The sequence below is a fragment of the Peromyscus californicus genome, unplaced genomic scaffold, assembly GCF_007827085.1.
Source record: "Peromyscus californicus insignis strain IS unplaced genomic scaffold, ASM782708v3 Scaffold_24__1_contigs__length_46423439, whole genome shotgun sequence".
NCBI lineage: Eukaryota > Metazoa > Chordata > Mammalia > Rodentia > Cricetidae > Peromyscus > Peromyscus californicus.
In genome coordinates, this window is record NW_026294535.1 from 43889375 (window position 1) to 43904390 (window position 15016).

The 15016-nt window shown below is 56.6% G+C and overlaps 1 protein-coding gene across 1 annotated transcript in view; it reads right to left on the minus strand.

Moving 5' to 3' along the window:
* Lrp1 (LDL receptor related protein 1) overlaps positions 1–12360 on the minus strand; it is an 80890-nt gene extending 68530 nt beyond the window's left edge. Inside the window, 3 exon segments of the mRNA XM_052753604.1 lie at positions 705–842; positions 3359–3481; positions 11894–12360. Coding sequence (XP_052609564.1) covers positions 705–842; positions 3359–3481; positions 11894–11918 — 286 coding nt within the window. The 5' untranslated portion in view covers positions 11919–12360.
* Between the last annotated feature and the right edge of the window lie 2656 nt (positions 12361–15016).

Below are 15016 nucleotides of genomic sequence, written 5' to 3' on the forward strand. Positions count from 1 at the left end.
CCTCCTCAAGACCTGTCAAACTGCTTGCTCCAGGCCCAGAACCTGGGGCAGAAGAGAGGCTACTATTTCTCTAGCAGCCAAGCCACATCACGGATTCCTCTTAATCCGCTACCGCAGCCAAGGGGTGTGACTGGTTACTGATGTCCCCTCCTCCGTCTGAAAGGCTTTCCCATCAACCAGCTTTGAGAACATATGGAAAGGAAGGACCAGAGCGGCCTTCGGACCCCCCAGATTTGCAGTTCTTGAGGGGTGCCTTCTAGAACTCTGGCAGGGTCAGTGAACCAAACTTGACGTCCCTAACCCTAGCTCGGATGACAACATCTCTGTTCCTCTGTGTTCACACCCAGGAGTCATGGAGGAAAACGTTTGAAGAAAGTAGTCCACTATTAAAAACAGAATATAAAAACACTTCTCATCTAATAGTTGAGAACAGGCTTGAAGAGAGGTGACTTGTCCGAGCACACACAGCCAGAGGAAAAGTGCCCAGTCTGGCCCACAGCTGAAGCCCAGAGGGCTGTTTGATCAGGCTCCAAGCCCAAGGGGCCCACTAATTTCATTGACAAGTCTGGGCAAGGGAGCAAGACAAGGTCTCATACCCACTAAAGTCCAAGGACGGTCCTTGATCGTGAACTGTAACATCCCCCCAGATGCTGCGCCAAGAGAACATGTACCCCACGGCACAGGAGAGCGCGTGGCACCCTTACCTCGGCAGTGAGCGCCCTCATCCGAACCATCCATACAGTCTTGGACCCCGTTGCAGAGACGAGACATGGGAACACACAGTTCGGTCCCCAGACAATTGTGCTCATTTGGTTGACATCTCTGGGCTTTACTTTGGGGACCTGGGAGCAAACAGATGTGACGGCATCACCAAGCTGCCTGAGGTAGCCAGTTAGTCATCCTGGTACTGGGTGGGGAAGGTGAGGAATAAACCAAGATTGGCATTTCAGAGAGCCGTAGATCTCAAGGGGTCTTAGGGACTAAACGGACTCTTCTAACTACCGCTTCACCACCCACAGCAGTAGCCACGCATCTGTCATCCGTGCGAAGGGGAACGCCAGGGCCTACCGTAAACGCGCCATGCTTATGGACCCTATACCCTCGATAGTCTATAAACCAGGAGACAGGCAGAAGTTTAAGGAAACACAGTCCCTGGCAGAGAGGGAGCTCCCATGACAAACAGAAATAAACTACCTCCCTGTGATTCTCAGAGCACAGAGCTCGGGTCGGGTGAAGCCCACGTCTAGAAGTGAGCCAGTTCACAGACACAGCCGTATGCCGTTCTCAAACACTTTAAGTGTGCTAAATTAAAAGTCCATACAAAGCCAGGCGTGGTACCTTTAATCCCAGCACTCGGGAGGCAGAGCCAGGTGGATCTGGGTGAGTTTGAGGCCAGCCTGGGCTACAGAGTGAGTTCCAGGACAGCCAGGGCTACACAGAGAAACCCTGTCTGGAAAAATCCAAAAAAAACCAAAAAAACCCTAAAACCTACATATAAAATATATACTAGTTTTTTTATATCAAATATCAAAAGAGGGCCAAAGATCTCTGATAATTTCATACAAGTAATATTAATATACTGAAATAATATTTTGGGTGCATTTGATAAAAATATTCAAATTAGGGCTGGAGAGATGGCTCAGAGGTTAGGAGCACCGACTGCTCTTCCAGAGGTCCTGAGTTCAATTCCCAGCAACCACATGGTGGCTCACAACCATCTATAGTGAGATCTGGCACCCTCTTCTGTGTATATAATAAATAAATAAATCTTAAAAAAAAAAATTCAAATTAACTTTAGCTGTTTGCTTTTTTAATGTGGCTGTTTGGATATTTCAAAACTGCATATGTGACTTATACTGTATTTCTCTTAAGCTGTATTATTCTAGACTTCCAACCCGGAGCAAAGGCCTGGTGGGAAGATCTAGAAAGGTCAAAACTTGTGGTCTACCGATAACATCCTTCTTCGTTTCCATAGCGGCCAGGAAGAGGGATGAGATAGGAAGACACCAACGGTCCCAACGGCAAGGTGTGTCTGTTCTGGTGTTGACCCCACCCGAGCAGGCAGGGGTTCGTGTGAGGCCGATAGAGTGATTATAGAGGTTCTAGGCAAGGGAGTTTCCGTACTTTGTGTGTATGTGTGCGTGCGTGCGTGTGTGTGTGTGTGTGTGTGTGTGTGTGTGTGTGTGTGTGTGTGTGAGAGCCTGTCTGGGTCTGAGTGCCCACCGCCACGACGCGTGTTTGGGCATCTGTCTGTCTGAGTGTTTCTGCAGCCACTTTTGGGAGCATCCACATGGGCTGTGCAAACGACCTGAGCCTCTGTGTGGTGGGTGTTCGTGCCTGGTGGGGCTATGTGTGTCTGTTATGGTCCAGGAGGGTGCATGTGTGTTCACACACGTGTGGGGATTCAGTAAGAGAGGGTTTGCCTCACACTGAAGGAAGGGATGAATGAAAGCGTGTGGCCGATCCCCATGTGGCTTTCTCTCCAACACACAGGCCCAGGGTCAGAAACGTGGAGGGGGAAGTGATGTAGACCACAGGAGGCTCCAGGCCTAATACCCGGCGATCACCCCTCCAGGGCAGGATGCAGGGGTGAGGAAGAACCAGTAACTTCCTTTCCACCCTCACCACTACCCTGGATAGCCATGCCAGAGGTACTAGAAGGGACCCAGGGTGGCACTGAAGCTGGGTGACGAGAAAAGATAGCATGCTTAGACCTTTGGCCAGGACTGGCCATGCAGGGGAAATACTGAAGGCAGAGACCCTAGGACTCTGGGGTCCTGCCAGCAAGTCCTCCCCCTATTCACCCCTCTCCTGGCCACTGGGAGGGTGAGGGCTGGGTGAGGACCTTTCTCCCAGTTTAAACAGCTGCTCTGATTACACCACTTATTGGGGGCAGGGGAAGGCGGGGTGTCGGGAAGGGCACAGGGGTGGGGCTTCTGGTACAGGGACTGAGCAAGAGCAGTGGCCTTTGGCCTGGGAGACTAGGGGCAGAAGGGTACCTGGCAGGGCCTGAAGGCCACTCACCGAGTGCCAGAGAAGCTTCAAACGTGGGAGGAAGAAAATGGTGTAAGGAAAGGGCAGCTTGGTTATCTCCTTCGTGGCGGAGGCCACTGTCCCCCAACAGCCTTGGGGGTGCAGCAGCCAAGGGAGAAGTCCAGGGTACCATCACTGCTCACACCGTGCCGGGTGCTTTGAAGACGCAGGAGGGAACACTGAGCTATGTCACGGGCGGACACAGCCACAGAGCAAGGGCCATGCCAGGCTAGAGTCTCTGGCTGCTCCTATCCCAAACAGTCCGCAAAAAGGAAAGAGAAAAAAGCCCAGGGTTTAGAGCGAGGGGCCCGGGAAAGGAACTCACAGATCTCAGGGGCCTCATCAGAGCCGTCTGGGCAGTCCTTCTCTCCATCACACCGCCAGCCCTTCGAGATACAGGTGATTTGGTCTCTGCAGGCAAACTGCTTCGGGCTGCAAGTTTTAGGGGCTAAAGGCAAGGAGAGAAGGGGGAGGGGAAGAGTCAGGATGGCGGTCAACTCGTGGACGCTGGAGCTTCCTATGCCTCCCCAGCGTCAATCCTCCATAGAGCGCAGATATAGCAAAGGGGGAGGGTTCAAGAGTCTTATCGCCCCTTTCCAAGTGTTCGAGGCCGGGTGTCCCGCATGCCCCTCCACCCCAGGGCTTCAGGGTCAAAGTCCGTGCCGCTCTGGTTTCGTCATCGCACCCCAGCACCCCCTGACCTTGCTAACTGTGACGGGAAGAGCAGAGGCCTCTGCTGTGGGGTTCTTCCTCACGCTCCTCTTGTTCCCACGGGCAGCCCGCAGACGGCCTTTCCTAACTAACCACTCTGCTTCTCTGACCTCGGGGACACTACTGGCCTCTTGACCTGTCACCCCAGCTCCAACTCCTTACCACCAGACCCCCACGTGAGAACTGTGGAGAGGCCCTTGGCACACAGTGTGGCTCGGAGATGTTTTCTCGGAGGACAGCAGGGAGGATGGGAGAGGGCAGGAGGCCCACCTTCCACCTAACAGCTTCCCTGCTGGTCAGGCCACAGAGTAGGGGACTTCCAGCGGGGGAGTGCTCCAGATAAGGAGGATCTAAAGATCACTCTCCACCCGTGGCAGGGTCCCGGCTGGCTCGATCTAGAGGAACTAATTCTGACGTCCCTCACCTGTGGAATGACTATATCCACGGGGACCACCTGACTTTAATCGCCCTCATCCCCAGTGAGGAGCTACATCACTGACAGCTGACGGGGCTGTGTGCAGAGTTACGTGCTGGGGGCAGTGATCGACCAGCTCTCTCCCTCTGCCGTCTCATCCTTTAGTCTGCCCCACAGGACGACGCCTAGAGAGCTGCCAACGCCCGGTTTCTGGGCCAGACCTGCCCAGGATCACACACCCAGCAAGTGACAAATTCAGGACTCAACTCAGTTGAGCCGACTCTAGGTTCTCTCTCTCTTTTATAAAGTTTTATTTTATGTGTACGGACGGGTGTTTTGCCTGCGTGTGTGTCTGTGGACCACATGTTTGCCTGGTGCCTGAGGAGGGCAGAGGAAGGCATTGTACCCCCTGAAAGTGGACTTACAGATGCGTGCGAGCTGGCTTTGGGTGGTGGGAATCGAACTCCAGCCCTCTGAAAAAGCAACCAGTGCTCTTAACCACTGAGTCATCTCTCCAGTCCCACGGCTCTAGGTTCTCAAAGACTGTAGTCCTTCATCTGATGCCTTATCACCACGTCCAGCACAGGGAGGGGTCTCTCACCCACACCAGGCAGGGATCCTGTCTCCCGCCTGGGTCAAGCCCATTTCTGCTCCTGTGACAGGCACTGACTAGGCACCAAGATGGACGCAAAGGCCAAGGACCCCTCCGGAGCCACAGGTCCTGGGGAGCCTGGACAGCACTAACTGGAATGCAGGACTGAGACCGGAGAGTAAGGAAAGTGTGTCAGGGCTCTGACGGAGGGAGTCCAGTGGAAATACCCTCTCTCCCTCATCCCCACCTCTGGCAGAGGGGACTGTACCAGGCCCTTGTTTCCCTCATCCCCATCTCTGGCAGAGGGGACTATATCAGGCCCTTGTTTCCCTCATCCCCATCTCTGGCAGAGGGGACTATATCAGGCCCTTGTCTCCCTCATCCCCATCTTTGGCAGAGGGGACTATATCAGGCCCTTGTCTCCCTCATCCCCATCTCTGGAGAGGGGACTATATCAGGCCCTTGTCTCCCTCATCCCCATCTCTGGCAGGGAGAGCAGTACCCAGTCCCCTGACTCCCTCATCCCCATCTCTGGCAGGGAGGACTGTACCAGGCCCCTGTCTCCCTCATCACCATCTCTGGCAGGGAGGACTGTACCCAGGCCCCTGTCTCCCTCATCCCCATCTCTGGCAGGGAGGACTGTACCCAGTCCCCTGACTCCCTCATCCCCATCTCTGGCAGGGAGGACTGTACCCAGGCCCCTGGCCAGAACCAGAGCTGAGTTCAGGAAACACACCAAGGATGGCCTGGCCAGGCCCCCTTGGAGTCCCCCTTCCTCCCTCCTACCCTGATCCGGGAATAAAGGCCCCTTGAGGAGGTGGATAATGCTGAGTTCATTACCCCACTGGGCCAGCTGTGAGGTCTTCCCGGGGAAACAGCCCGCCAACCTAGTTAGCATGCTGGAGGCCATCACTTCCCCTGGCCAGCCAGGCCGGCTGAGGGGGGGTGGGGGCGGGAGAGGGACTGCGGTGGGACTCAGAGGCAGATGGGATGTTTGGAGCTCAGAAACGGGCCCCTGAGACACCGGTGACACTTCTTCCCTCCCGTACCTGGGGCTCAGCCCATGCCCCAACTTTACCCAGGGCAGAACTCACAGCCAGGGTCTGAGGTCACTGGCTGGTCATTCTAACCACCTCTGTCTTCCACGTCCCAGCCACGGATCCCCTCCTTTAGCCCTCACATGGTTCCCCCACGGTCCCCCACCCCCATTTTTGGCCTGAATTCGACAGAGGAAACAGCAGCTGGCAAACTCCAAAAGCTGAAATGAGAGAGATTCACAAACCAGATGTGCTCTTGTGGAGGGAGGGCAGTGGGGGATGGGCCCCCCTCCCTCCCTGAAAGGAAGAGCAGGGCTCAGACCCTGTCCCTCTGCACCATCTCCTCCGGCTCAGGGGCAGAGGGTGGGTGGGGTGGGGTGGGTGGGGGTGCGCGTCTCTCAAGACAGCCAGGATAGCAGAAGGATTGGAGAGAGATAAGTGAAAGAACTTCCTGTCAGCCATGGTGGAGAAAGCCCTAGGAATTTTGAGTGAGAAGGCTGAAGCCTGTCTTTGATTTCCTTCAGGGGGAGAAGAAGGAAAACACATAACCTACTTTGGGGCAGTTTCCACAGCCAAGTGAAGCCTCCTCCAAGCTGGGAGGGAGCTGGGATGGGGGTGGGGGAGGAAATGTATAATCTCCTTAAAGGCCAAGCCAACTGAGATGCCCTCAGCTGAATCGTCTGCATCTGAACCCAAGGTTCAGAAAATCCATTCTTGGGGCCTTCAGACGGGGAACAAGATCATTGTCGGCGGCGGCGGCGGCTAGGAAGGGTCCCTGCCTGCTCCCGCCCCACGACCACCAAGTACCACACACAGATCGGAAGCCCTGGGGGTCCGACTGTCAAGCCGCGGGGTGTTTGCTAGGGCAACCCCATCTCACAGAGGAGAACACTGAGAAGGAGGAGGCAGAAACACGGTTCCCCTTGCATTGGGAGGGGAACAGGGGCTGGGTAGCCTCTGGGGAGGAGGGCATGGAGGACAGGGGCAAGGATGGGACGGAAGAGGGCTTGGGCAGGAGGGGGAAGCAGGAGAGAGGGAGGAGGGAGAGCGAACTGCGGAGCACGGGGACACAGGGGCTGTCTGTTCTCAGCCTGGAGATGTGACCGCCATGCTAACCTGGCCAACACCCTGCCCCTCCCCAACCAGGCACCCAGCCCAGCCATGGCCCCCAGGGCCACCAAGTCGGAGCCAGGGCAGGAGGTGTGGGGTTGGGTGTGTATCCAGACACAACACAGACCCCCACTGCCTGGCTCAAGCCTTGGCTGTCGTCCTCTGTCCCACTCTGGGACCTTGGGGTGGGGTGGGGACAGGAGGCCAGTATGCCTGGCTAGGGAACAGGGAGAGAAGGAAACCCTGGACAGAGACGTCTCCAAAGAGCAGGGACCTGTCCTTCAACAGCCCCTGGGAACCTTCAACATTCTTCCAGAAGGACAAGGATGCAGGAGGCAGGAAGAGCAGAAAGTGACCCTGGGGCCATTTGGAGAGTGACAGGGTAGAGAGAGGGCTGGGCTCCCTCCGATAGTAACATTCTGTAAGGGAAAAACCACACGAGGAGCCAGAGAGGTTGGGGCAGGCTGCGGGAATCTGAGCTTTCCAACGTTTGGGAGCAAGGCTGCAAGGGCCTCCAGCCCAACAGAGCTTTTCCCCCAAATTTTATGTATTTTGGGTGTTACCAGCGGCTCCTTCCCGCAGCTCAGTGAGGCTCAGACACATTTTTGTCATTCCTGAGTCTGGAACTCTGCTTTGCGGCCTGGGACAGATGGACAGACAGGGTGGCTTGGACCGCCGGGGGGAAGAGAAGGGTCTCCTCTTCTATCCTAAGTCAATATTGACTCAGGACATTAGCCTGACCCACGACCCTGTCTTTTCCTTTCCCCACAAATAAAATCCAGATCCCCTCGAATGCCTGCGGAGGTCAACATCTCTCTCCCAAGGCGGAGTCCATTATTAGCCCTCCCCCATGGCCCACATGGCCTGTGCTCACCAGCAGGAGAGCGCTAAGCTCCTGACCTCCTTAAGTTCTCAGACTCCGCCGGTTAGGAGGAAGTTCTACCAGAGGTCTCACCTCTTTCCTTTCTTTCTGAAATACCCCCAATCTCACACACACACACACACACACACACACACACACACACACACACACACACACACACCAGTTTTGTTGTTGTTGTTGTTGTTTTAGAAATATTTGCCCTGATCCCAATTTCCAAAATCAGTCAAAGGGGTTTGGTTAGAAGAGAGGAATTTGGGGGGGTAAGTTGGAGGGGACAGTCTGGGTCCAGGAGGGGAAGAATAGCAAAGGTAAAGGGCAGGAAGGAAAGCCCGGAAGAGATGCCACTACCAAGCAGCTTTCACGATCTAGGGGACCTGCAGAGAGGTAAATATAGTTAGCCCAAAGAAAGTAAGACAGTGACTGAGAACAGAGGGTCAGGGCTGGGAAGACAGCAGAGGAAGGGTAAATAAAAGATGGGAACCAGGAGGGCCAGAGACACAGAGCTTCTGGAAGACCATAAGAAGATGGACAGACAGACAGCCAAAAAGACAGGAAGGGGGCTAAATGCAGAGGTTGCCCAGAGGGTGACACAGCTGTCCTGGGGTGAACCCAGAGAATGACCCCCTCCCCCGCTCCCTAAGACGGAGGCGGGGCAGCACATATCCTGGCTTTGGGAGATAGAGTCCCAACACAGTAACTTCTGACCTAAGGGAGTCCAGATTAGAGCCTGCTGCCTCTCACGGTGTGGGAGGGTGGGCGGACGGGTAAGGAAGCCCAACTCTCCAGCCTGGGCAGTCAGGCCTGGGGGACTGTCATCTCACGGGAGTGTGACGGACAATCCCCTCTCCCCTACCCCTCACCTCCTTCTGGGAGGCTCTCTACTGGTGCCATGAGGCCACAGCACGGGAAACACTCCAGAGCCAACTGCTTCCTTCTCCAAACAATGCAGGATCCTGCAAACCAGGCTGAAATCTGGGACAGAACACAGGGGGGCGGGACCAGGTTCCCGGGCACAAGTCACCACCAACTCAGAGACCCTGGCATGGTCCCACTCAACAGCCCTAGGTTCCCCAAGGACAAGCAAGCTCCCCCTACTCAGATCTGGATCACAGGAATCCAAGGGGTGGGCAAGACCCCCAGAAGAGAATCCAGGGTGTGTGTGTATGTGTGTGTGTGTGTGTGTGTGTGTGTGTGTGTGTGTGTGTGTGTGTGTGCGCGCGCGCACGTGTGTGAATAAACTCTGGGGTTCATATGTGCGGGGCCAAGACAGGAAAGAGTAACACTGGAATAAGGAAGGACTTTGCAAAGGTAAAGCAATGGCTGGTTGATTTGGGTTTTGTTGGTGCTGGGGGACCGAACCCAGGGCCTCGGGCACACTGTTTGCTCTGCCACCCACCCTGAGCTGCACCTAACCCCAGGAAGGGGTTGGAAGAGGGTGTGGGTTTGGAAAGGATCTGACTTAGGGTTGGGCCCTGGGAGGCATGGTTGGAAGGCCCCGTGAGGGAGTGACAGAGCGATAGAAAACAAAAACAAAGAAACAAAAAGCACCAAGGACAAGACTCGAAGAAAAAGTCTTGGGAAGCTGCCACCCCCAGCATCAAAATAACGGCAATAAAGGTGTGTCTGGCCTCAGAGGAGGAAGCTACAGAGGGATGTTTAGGATTTGGGTCTGAGCAGGGAGACTGGAACCTTCTCTCAGGAAGCCAGGACATTAACACGTCAATCTCATAACTCAACTGTTCACCTTTCCTAGCAACTAGTAACAGGCCGGCTCAAGCAGGAGAGGAGAGGGCCAGGGAGAGGAGTCTTCCCTGAGCTGTCTGGCTGCCTGGCAAGCTCCCATGAAGTGTTCCTCTCCTCAGCAAGGCCCTCAGTGATCCTTCCATCGTCCTTCTCCATTAACCTTTTCCATCGTCCTTGGCTGCAAGTGCATTCCACTGTGTCTCCTAGGAGGAAGTGAACCCTCTCACCCCGCCATGCAGAGGACCCCAGTATGAGTTTCAGACACAGACAGAAGGAAGGTGGGGAAAGGCCCCTAGAGCTATTCCTGAGAAGCAGGAAGGGCAATTAGAATCGTCAGGTAAGTTGAGGCAGGAGGCCCCTTCTCTGGAAAGCCAAGAAGGACATTCAGAGTCTACAGGGCCGACTCCTACAGGTCTCTCTTCCTCCCCAGGGGAAGAGTATGGGTGTGTTTGGAGGTGGTCCCTTCCCTGGGGACTTGTGTTTCTTGCCAGGGATGGAACACGGGGCATCCTGTGTGCTAGGACAAATATTCTACCACTGACCTTTACCCCCACCCTGACCGACCATGCACAGAGTTGCTATGAACCCAGGATTTAGAGGTGGCTTGCCTAGAGACGGTTAAGGAGAACATGTCGGACTCCCTCCTTCAAACACCACCAATCAATCAACTTAGTGCAGCATTTGGACTCCTTGGAGTAGTACTCCCTAGGACCCAGGCCCTCCACAGGCAGCCTACTTGACTCCCCCCCCCCCCCGACCCCCCAAACCCTGCCCCTGCACAGGCTCCTGATGGGTCTGTTTCTGGCTTAATATTTTTTTCTTCCCAAAGTTCTTTGCCTCAGTTTCCCCTCTCCCCTCACAGGGCTGAGACCAAGAAGCAAGCACAGGATGACGTGAGACGTGAGGGGCAGAGAGGGTGGCTGTACAGGCTTGTCGGAAGGGTAGGCAGAAAATTAGGGGTGGGAGCCAGACAAGACAGTCCCCAACACGACATGACTGAGGGCCACGGAGTAAACTGTTTTTCTGGGCACAGCTGCTTCCTGACCCTCCTGCCCTCCTCTCCCAACTGAAACAAGTTAGGGAAGGGGGTGGGGGAAGAACACATAATCTGGTTTCAGAGAAAAACTTTCCCAATCCCAGCCTGGCAAGCTCTGGACGCCAGAGGAGGGGTGTCTGATGCTATGAGTCTGTTGTCCCCAGTCGGAGGGTGAACCTGACAGGAAGTAACGAAATCTCACCCCTTCTCAAGTTAGGGGCCCAGCCCAGTTCAACCCCATGACCCCAGCGTAAAGCTTGGGCAAGTCTTGAACTGGTGACTCACAGCAAGAGGAAAAACAGCTGGCAGAAAAAGGGGAGGGGGGGCGCACATTTTCCCAAAGAACCCAGCAGCTCAAGTCTACCACATAAACTGTGTGCATGAGGTGAGGTCGGCTGGGCTTAAACACACTTACTAAGCGAGCGGGAATTGGGGTGTGGGTGCACAGTCATAACCCCCCATCCAACCTCCAACTCTCCTTCCAATCCAAACTGTGATCAAGCCAGAAATCGGCTGCCTCTGAACCCCCTCCCCAGCATTCCAGACCATTCTCCAGTCCCTTCCAGAATGATGACATCTGGTTTTTTTTTTTTCTCTCTCTCTCTCTCATCTCAAAGCTCCCAGGAATTAAGAAGGGAAATTCAGTCAAGAGCATCACCAGACCCCTCCGTCCCTCAACACCGGCTACTGACAGAGGCCATCAGAGGAGAGTGCTCACTTCGGAACCCAGGCAGGCAGCCCAGGATTCTGGACCCAGGCCTCCATGTCTGGGATGCAGGGCTCATTCCACACCCAAACAGGGGGCCCTCCCTATCCCCACCCACAGCTTTCTCGGCCTGCCTGCCCTCTGGCCAGCAGGGCACCCCTAGCCAGCTCTGCCTCCCAGCCTTCAGAGTCCACCGCAAAAGGCCCTCCGCCCCCTTTTGCAGCGGTACACAGCAAATCCGGATTCCTTCACAATTCAGACTGGGGGGGGGGGGGGGTTGTGGGAGGGTGGAGGATGTAGGGGAGGCAGAGGCCCTTCCCTACCAGAAATAGGAAGAGAAGGCCTCTCAATCCCAGGATCAGAAAAAGGGGGAGCCCTCCTTCCTTAGCCAGGCCTCTGGTCTTTGTCTGAGCTGGGGGGCCCTGGAAGCATCATTTGTCCCAGGCTCCCATCCCCCAAATCAGACCCCATCCCCGCCCCCAGTCAGGCCGCTGCTGTGTCAGCGGGACCCGGGATAACAAAAGGCACCCCCCTCCCGCGTCTCCCTTCCCCATCCAGACGCAGGGGTGGGGGCTGGGAAGGGGGAGCCCCCAGGGTTCCAAGGGGGCCCGCGGAAATCTCACTCACCATCGATAGTGGCCCCGGCGACCATCGCGGAGAGCAGGGGCAGCAGCAGCAGGCACGGCGGGGGTCAGCATGGTGTGGGCCGTTGCAAGCTGCAGCCCCCGCCCTCTGGTCCTCTCACTTCTCGTCCTCGTCCCCCCCCCCAATTGGGGGGTCCCCCTTTATCTTCCTCTCCCCGGGCTCTTCTATTCTTATCCTTTTCCTTTAGCAAAGCGAACCAGGGGCGTAGGTGAAAAGGCACAGTTCCGAGCCCCTCGGGAAGGGCCTGCTGACGCGGGTGCGCCCCCTGCCCCCAAATTCGAACCCTTCACCCTGGCTTCACTCCTCGCTCCTTTTCCCCCTCCCCGGGGCGAAAGCTCACAGCCCCATCTCGGAGCCGCCTCCGGCTGCAAAAATGCACAATTGGGAGGAGGCGGGGTGGGGGGTGGGGGGCGTGGACCCGGTAGGGGGGGTGCCTCTGGTAGGGGCCTGATGGAGAACTGGGGGCTCCCCCGTTTCCGCCTCCTCAGTGCACTGGCCTGGAGCTCGCACCGCTGTTCCCCTGGACTGAAGTGCCGCGGGGGGGGGGGGGGGGGGGGGGAGGAGGAGAGGAGGAGGAGGAGGGAGGGGTGCTGAGAGGGGGAGAGGGAGGGGACAGGGAGAGGAGGGAAGGAGGGAAGGGGCGGGGAAAGAAAAAGAGAGGACGGGTGGGGGAGAGAGAGCGAGCGAGCTACGCGGCAATCCTGAGGATGCGCATGCGCTGGTTTGGCGCGCTGCCCTGGGCAGGGGGAGTCGGAGGCGCGGCGGGCTCCGGAGTTCTGGGAAGCGGACCGGGAGTGGGAGTCCCCGGGGCGCCCTGCCGTCCTCGGGCTGCGCCTGCCTCCCGGCGCTCCCTGGAGCCCGAGGAGCCCCGGGGGTGGGAGGATGGGGCGAGGGTGGAGCGGAGGAGCGGAGCGCCCGCTCTCGCGCCTTTGGAACTCAGTGTCACAGCCCAGGACTTCAGATCCCCTCCGTGGGGTCCCAGACAGTGCCTGCCCAGCCTCGGGTGGGGGCAGGGGCGGCCGGTCCGCCGGGAAGGTGCGGGGTGGTGGGGAGGGGAAAGGCCGAGCTTTGATTTGGAGACTCGGTAAGAAGCGGCCGGGGATTGGGGCCTGCGGCCTCGGGGGGGCGGGGCGGGGCGGGGGGCGGGGCCACGCGCGGGGGCCCCGCCCCCCACCCCGCTCCGGGGCTCCGGGTAAACAGGGACACCCGCGGGGACACGCCGGAGCTTGTCCGCTCGCCCCGGGCTCGGGGACGGAGCCCACCTTGGTACCCGCCCAGCCCTGCTCGCCTGGCACGGGGCGCGGGGGAGGTGACTCACCGGCGGGTGGGGCTCGGGAAGGGCCACCCCCTTTCGCCCTGAGAGGTCAGCCTCAGGTTTTTTGTTTTTTTTTGTTTTTGGTATCTGCGGACTGGCCTCCCCCCACCACACACACACACACCGGCCCCCAAGTCAGGGTTGCAGATGCCAAGCTGCACACAGGGAGTTGGAACCGGGGACCGCCGCGCTCCGCCTCCAGACACCTACTCTAGGGGGTTTGTCTGCTGAGTGCGGGACCTTTGTCCCCAGGCTCGGCCGGTTCGGGAGAGTCCAGAAAGCATCGGGCGGGCGGTCCCCAGGGCCGGCGAACGTGCTTCCGGCCACTGCCCTCTTCTGGGCGACGTTTGAAGGATGTAACCCCGGGAGTCTGACTTTCTGTGTACCTGAAGTGAAAGTTCTGGGAAGCTCGGCTGGGGACGTCGTCCTCTGCTTTCATGAGCTGGGGACTAGTGCGCCAACTCCATCTCCCTGTTAAGTTCTAGTCTGGGAGGACCCTCCACTCCAGCCTGTCACCGGCAGGAAAGAGTGACCCAGGACAGACTTGTCCATTAAGGACAGTGAGCCCTTCTCCAAATGAGAACAGACTTTGCCCAGAGCCGTGGGCTACCCGTCTTTAGGGTCGCCCAGGCTGGAGACCTCAAGTCCAGTTGCACAGGGTCCGTCTTTCCTCCATCCAGTCTTGACCGCCTGTGCTCAAGTGAAAGCCTGTTGTTTTTCCTTTTGAAACACACCACCGCAGGTTTCCCTCACTTCGATGTGTTATTCTTCCGTTTATCCAGCTTCCATGGCCTAATACAGTGCCAGGCCCAGGCAGGGAGTCACCAAATATTTTCAGTGAATGGTTACAGGCTTCCTGCTAGGTATCCACCCAACATTGTGGCCCAAGTGAAATCTGCTTGAAAACAGACCTCAGGCAGGCAACGTTGACAGGAAAAAGATACCAGGAGCTACCACTTCCACGGGTGAATCTTCCTGAAGCCTTTCTTACCCTGTGTCTCTTTCATGGACCTGTACTGGGTACCTGTATCTCCCCTGCTCCACTTATTTCATCTGTTTTGCCTCTGTGTTTTCTCTTTCTAGCTACCCTTTAAAACAACGACAACCCCCCCCCCCACACACACACACACACACGTCAAGCTAGAAAGATGGCTCAGTGGTTAAGAGTTCTTGCTGTTCTTCCAAGAGGACCTAAGTTCTCAGCTCCCACATTGGGTGTTGGGTGGCTCACAACTTCCTGTAACTCCAGCTCCTGGGGATCTGATGCCCTCTTGTGGCCTCCATGGGCACCTGCACTCATGTGCTTACACCCATATACAGACATGTGAGTAAAAATTTAAAAGAAAAATTTAAGATTTTGTCTTTTTTATTTTTTTAACTATGTGTATTGCGTGAGGGTATGTCACATGAATGCAGGTACCTGTAGAGGCCAAAGGCACAGGGTCCCCTGCTGGAGCTGAAGTTACCGTCCAACTTGGGAACTGTGAATGCAGCTCAAATCCTGTGGAAGAGGAAGTTGTTCTTAACCACGGAGCCACCCCTCCAGCAACCTTGCCACCCTCTTAGGAAGTCTCTTGCAAGGACTGGGATGTAGTCCAGTTTACTGAGTGTTTGCCTAGCATACATGAAGCCCTGGGCTCAAAACTTAGCACCGGGGGCTGGAGAGATGGCTCAGAGGTTAAGAGCACTGGCTACTCTTCCAAAGGTCCTGAGTTCAATTCCCAGCAACCACATGGTGGCTCACAACCATCTATAATGAGATCTGATGCCCTCTTCTGGACTGCAGGCAC